The 5862-nt window shown below is 36.0% G+C and overlaps 1 protein-coding gene across 1 annotated transcript; it reads left to right on the top strand.

Annotated features, from left to right (window-relative positions):
* The first annotated feature begins 2869 nt into the window (after positions 1-2869).
* Positions 2870-3295, top strand: LOC127801556 (uncharacterized). The gene has a single exon (XM_052336795.1). The coding sequence runs from the start codon at positions 2870-2872 to the stop codon at positions 3293-3295; it is 426 nt and encodes a 141-aa protein (XP_052192755.1).
* Positions 3296-5862: the final 2567 nt, after the last annotated feature.

Here is a 5862-nt window from a genome sequence, read left to right as displayed (position 1 = left end):
CTATTCCCTAATCTCCAAATAGGGTTTAACTCTGATTTCAACTATATCAGAGTCACTTAAGACTTCCAATAAACTTAAGCTTTGATACCAACTGTAACGTCCCATTTTCCCGGGCCTGTTATAAATTGGGACAATTCCGGGACAATAATTTTTTTTTCTTCAAACAATAATGCTACACCACGTCATTCCTCGAAATCGTCCCAGAATTCTCATTTATTTATCTCGAAAGAAAATCATTATACACATCAAATGCGGAAGCAAATATCAAAACCTGATATCTTAACATTAATCATAAATAAATTCTTACATCTTCAACATTTCTCAAAACGTTTAGAACTTAAATACAGGGGCTACGTAACATACATTCCACTCTTCATGCACTCTGATAAGTGCCATTTCATGCTTCATTTATCCTTGTATCTGCTACAATCTCCACCTGGAACGTTTGAATATTTTAGGGGCAAAACCCAAGTTAGATGATGAATCATCTAAATAAGGGTACATAATGTTATCTCATGTGTGTATACAATGTCTTACCTTGTAGGTGTCAACTGCACCCCTCATGCTACCTACCATTTTAGCGGCCACCTCTTTCGAAGCCGGGGTGTATGGGTGCACCATTGGTAAAGCAGCAGTGCCAGTTCGTACTCCCTACGGCCTCAAATGCATGTGATCAATGATATTAACGTGTATTTATGCATTTCATAATCATGTCATGGATGCAGTCTACGTGTTGGGTACATATCACAGTATGTTAATATAATGAAAGCATTCCCGAGGATCAGGTTTCTTAAACATAAATCGCTTACAACCAAACATTTTTCGTAAAACTAACTTTAATTGGGAAGTACCACTTACCTTCTCAAGCTTATCGGGCTACCTCGATATCCGTGCCTTGCCTCAATTTGCGTGCCAACCTCAAAATTTGCACCAGTCACTTCAACTTAAACCTCAAAGCATCCTAATCATCATAGGTATTTAAATAAATATTAAAACCTATTTTTCATAATTTTTGGCATTTTCTTTAATTTTCTTTCTATTTCTTCCTAATTTTCCTCAATAAATCCAAACTAAATATTTCTCAAATATTTCACTACGAAAATTCATAAAATAATATTCTTGAATTTCTGAAATTTTCTAGGAAATTTTACTTACCTCAACTTAGCATCTCCAGCTTCCTCGGTATGCTTGCCATATTCCCGAAAAGTTTGTCCGAACTATTTTCTTGCCCAAAATCTTTGAAATATCACCGAAACATAATTTCCTATTTTCCAGAATTTTTCTAGGATTTTTCTCTATTTTTTCTTCTTTTTCTTTCTTTTCTTTTCTTTTTCCTTTTTTCTTTCTTTTTTCCTTTTCTTCTCCTTCTTCTTCTTCTTTCTCCCGCCTCCCCTACTCCTGCAACTCCCTCTTTTCTTTCTTCTCCATTCTTTCTTTCTTCTTTTTCTTCTTCTTCTTCTCCTTCGCATGAACCAGCACCTGCGCCATGCCCAGCCACCGCTTCGCGCCATCACTGGGCCTCTGCTGGCAGTTGCACCGGCCTCACCCGCACTCACCCACGCACCGCCCAGCATCGTCGCGCCGCCGTTGGTTGTTGCTGGTTGCGGCCCTGTTGCAGCTGGTTGCGACCATGGTTGCCATGGCCGCGCCAGCTTCTCCCAACCGCCTCTCCGAGCTTGAAAGGTCGCCGCTGCTCCTTGTTGGAAGCTCCTCCGCGAGCTGCCCGATCACCCCCTTGTTGCATAGCAACTAGAGCTCGCAGTCATGGCAGCCATGGCCGCGGCTTTGCTGCTCCTGGCCATTCTTATGGCTTCAGCTCGCTTGCTCTCTCTCTCTCTCTCTCTCTCTCTCTCTCTCGGCCGAAGCTCGAGCTCCCTACCATTTGCTTCCCACTTCTTCTCTATTTATAGGCGGCCATTGCTCATGAAGGTATATATATATATATATATTACATCACATTAATTGCACAATCTCTCAAATTCGGCTGCCATATCCCCTTAAATCCCGCTGCCATTCTCTTTCAAATTGCGTGAATCTCGCTCGGCCATGAAAATTTTACAAAGGATGGCTGCCAAATCTCTCCAATTGTAGCCAAAATCTCGGCCACAGAAGCTGGCCTTGCACACACGCGCCCACGCATATATGTATATATAAATTATATATTACACTTTAATTTAAGAAAATTATACATTAAATCCCAAATTTCATTCCTATTACACTTGTGCAATTCCCTAATTGCAACTACGACCCTAAACCTCAAATTAATTTGTATTATAATACCGAAAATCCATAATTAATAGCTTAAATTTTACTCGAAAGAGACAATTTTGCCTTTGCGTCCTCTTGGGACCTTTGTTTCATCTCGAAACCACTGAAGGGTTGCTCATTATGCAAAGCCGGAGCCCCTCTAGAGTTCCGTTGATTTTTCGGGAGTCTCCTATAACAATTCGGTTTTACAGCCTAAATGGCAGCTGTATTTTAATTGTACTGAAAACCGTTCATAATTCGATTTCTTTTGACACCATAAATTCTATTTCGAAACGTTTGTCGAGACCATATAATTTTCCTTAGATAATTTCACTCCGAGACATTCCCTGCAATCGATTCGGTACGTATAACTGCTATCAAACCAATTTTTTGGTATTCTAAACTCGTCGAAATTATGTGGCAACTTTATACGAACATGGGGTACTACAGTACCTATGGAGAAATTGTAAGGTATTGAGATTTACAAAGAACATGAGGCTCTAACATGTTGAATATGATGAAGACTTGATCAATTTAAAGTCTTTTTCTGAATGGATAGCAAGCATAGGGGATGGAACAATTGGCGGTCTAAACGATGGTAATGCGGTTATTGATATACTAGATGACCTATTGGAATGCATCAGATGATCATGTTGTGTCAATCGTGAACAACACGTATATGAACTTTACTTCTAATGTCAATGAAACTGAATATCATCAAGGTAGAGCGATACTAGCATCGACTCTTGATGTTGTGGAGACTGTCAATGAGTATATGATTGCACTTAATGCAGCTGAGGCAAAGGCATACTTAAGTTCAGACACAACTTGCAGATCAGATTACAATGTTGATCTTTTACAAGACCTTCACACGCTTGAATTCTTAAATTCAATTAGGTGCTCTGGGGTGCCGAACCATGAATTGAAGCTAAATGTTGGCAGTCTAGTTATGCTTTTGAGAAACACAGATCATTCAGTGGGATTATACAATGGCACTAGGTTGGTTATCACAAAAACTGAAAATCACGTTCTTGAGGCAAAATTTTGATAAGTAGTAATGCTGGACATAAGGTTCTTATTCCAAGAATGACATTGACCCCATCTGACCTTAAGCTGCCTTTTGGACTACGAATGAGGCAATTTTCTCTTATTGTGTCGTATGCAATGATAATAAACAAAAGTCAAGGTCAATCACTATCTCATATTGGATTGTACTTGAAGAAACCAGTTTTTAGTCACAGACAATTATACGTAGCTATTTCTACAATTACAAATCGCAAGGGATTGGAAATTTTGATTTGTGACAAAGATGGAGACCAGACAAATTCAACGACAAAAGTAGTTTTTAAATTTTTTTTCCAAAATTCATAATAGTTTTCTCAAAATTTATTAACTTTTTAAACAAATGTATCACATTATTATATTTATTTCTTAAGCTTTCATTATTGTCGTGTTTATTTCACATAAAAAAATTATGATTGTTAATTTTAAATAAATTCAATACATATAAACTTTTGTGCATCGCACGGGTGATGAACTAGTTATATATAATAGATAGTTAACATAAAATTTATCAAATTAAATATGGTCATGTTTTTAATCAATCTAAAATTTAAGGGATATATTTATGTAGGATAAAGAATATAAATGGTCATTAAATAGTTGATAAAATAATTTAAATTATGATAATTATTAAATATTTTAAATAATATTTATTTTATTATTTTATTTTTATTTAATTGATAAAAACATAATAATTTATGATTATGATAACTAATAAAATAATAATTTATCAATTTATATCTTTTTATTTTTTTTATTTTATCAATTAATCACAATCCTCCACAATAATAAAAAAAATAAAAAGTAATAATATAAAAAGTAATTTCAAAAAATCTGTCTCTATACGTATATATAATATATAATATATAATATATAATAATATACATATATATAATATATAATACATATATATAAAATAATAATTAATAATAACTTTAATTATTTAAAATATTTATTTAATATTTTCCTTTTCTTTTTATTTCTTTTCCTTAATTTTTTTCTCCTCCTTCTTTCTTCTTCTTCTTCTCCTTCTTCTTCCTCCTCCCTTCTTCTCTGCTCTTTTCCTGCACGCATGAACACCTTCCAAATCTGCACCGCCTTCCAGATCCATCGGTAGTTGCGCACTTTTAAGATATGCACCGTCGTTGTTGCTCTACACCCAAGTCCGCTGTTGCCCCCTCCTAGATCTGCACCGACAGCCACCAGTCTGCATCGCACACCTTTTAGATCCACCGGTTGCTCTCAATCTGCACTGTGCACCTTCCAGATCTGCTCCGCACGCCTTTCAGATCTGCACCGCCACCATCGCCACCTTCGCCGAGCATCAACGCCGCTGCCCGCTGCTGCCGGACCTGACTCAATTCAGGTTTGACCCATCCAATTAGATCTGATTCTACCCATCTAATTAGATCTGACTCATATCTGATTTGCATAGATTTAGCCATAACTTAGATCTATCATGCCAAGGTTCGATCCGTTTCAATGTGGTGCCTACAGAGTTTTGAGAAGACGGTGTACCCCACTGTGCATATTTGCTCCTTATTTCTATCATAAGGAAGGATCCACTTATTTTTCTACCATCCATCGCATTTTTTGTGCCATAAATGCCTCCATCCTCCTGCCCTATCTTCCGATAAGTGACCGGCTTAGAGCTGCTATGACACTCTTATTTTAAGCTCAAGCCCGGCTTCAGGAATCCGTCTATGATTTGTGTATCCTACATTCTTGCCCTTCAACAGTAGGTTAGTGATCTACAAGCTTATCGATCTCCACTATAGGATTCACTATTCGTACACTATTCTTTACATCCCCAACCTATTCCTCAACCTGATCCAAACCCAAATTAGAGTTCTGATCTTCCTATCATTCCAGAGGATGTCCCTCAACCTAGTTTCCCAAGAGCTACTCTTTTACCTCACTCTGTCGAAACTAGCAGTAGCCAATGCCCATTCTCAGACGAAATCGATGAGCTAGGACCCATCGTGTTTGGCAACCATCATCTTCACTGAGCATCAGCAACATTATTAGTTCTTTTTTTTTTTTTTTTGAGCAAATGTATGGCTTGATCTCTTGTAATTGTATTTGAACATATAGAATGAATGTTATGTTTTGGGTACTTTATCGTTTCATTCCCTTGTTTTACCCTCGATTGTATATTGATCATAAAATATCTTAGCCTTTTGCACCTACATTTAGTGGTCCCTAGCATTAGACCCGTCACTGAGTAATTGTATGACTTGATCTCTTAATTGTATTAAACATATATAATGAATATTATGTTTTGGTTAACTAATTGAAACAAATTAATTAACATAAATTAATTGATTAAAAAATAAAAAGAAGAGTTAATATATATATTTTAAATTTTTTTTATACATTTTCTAAAAATTTGCCACAACTAAATTTATTTTTTTATTATTAAATGAATAAATTTTGTAATTACATCTTATATAATTAAATATTGTGACAAAATAATACACCCCTGTATATTATACTATGATGTAAAAAAAAACCAATAAACTTGGTTTGTTAAGGCCTAAATGGCCACAACGG

Source organism: Diospyros lotus, chromosome 5 (assembly GCF_014633365.1).
Source record: "Diospyros lotus cultivar Yz01 chromosome 5, ASM1463336v1, whole genome shotgun sequence".
NCBI lineage: Eukaryota > Viridiplantae > Streptophyta > Magnoliopsida > Ericales > Ebenaceae > Diospyros > Diospyros lotus.
Note: the sequence above shows the minus strand (reverse complement) of the source record. Positions and strands in the feature narration are given on the sequence as shown.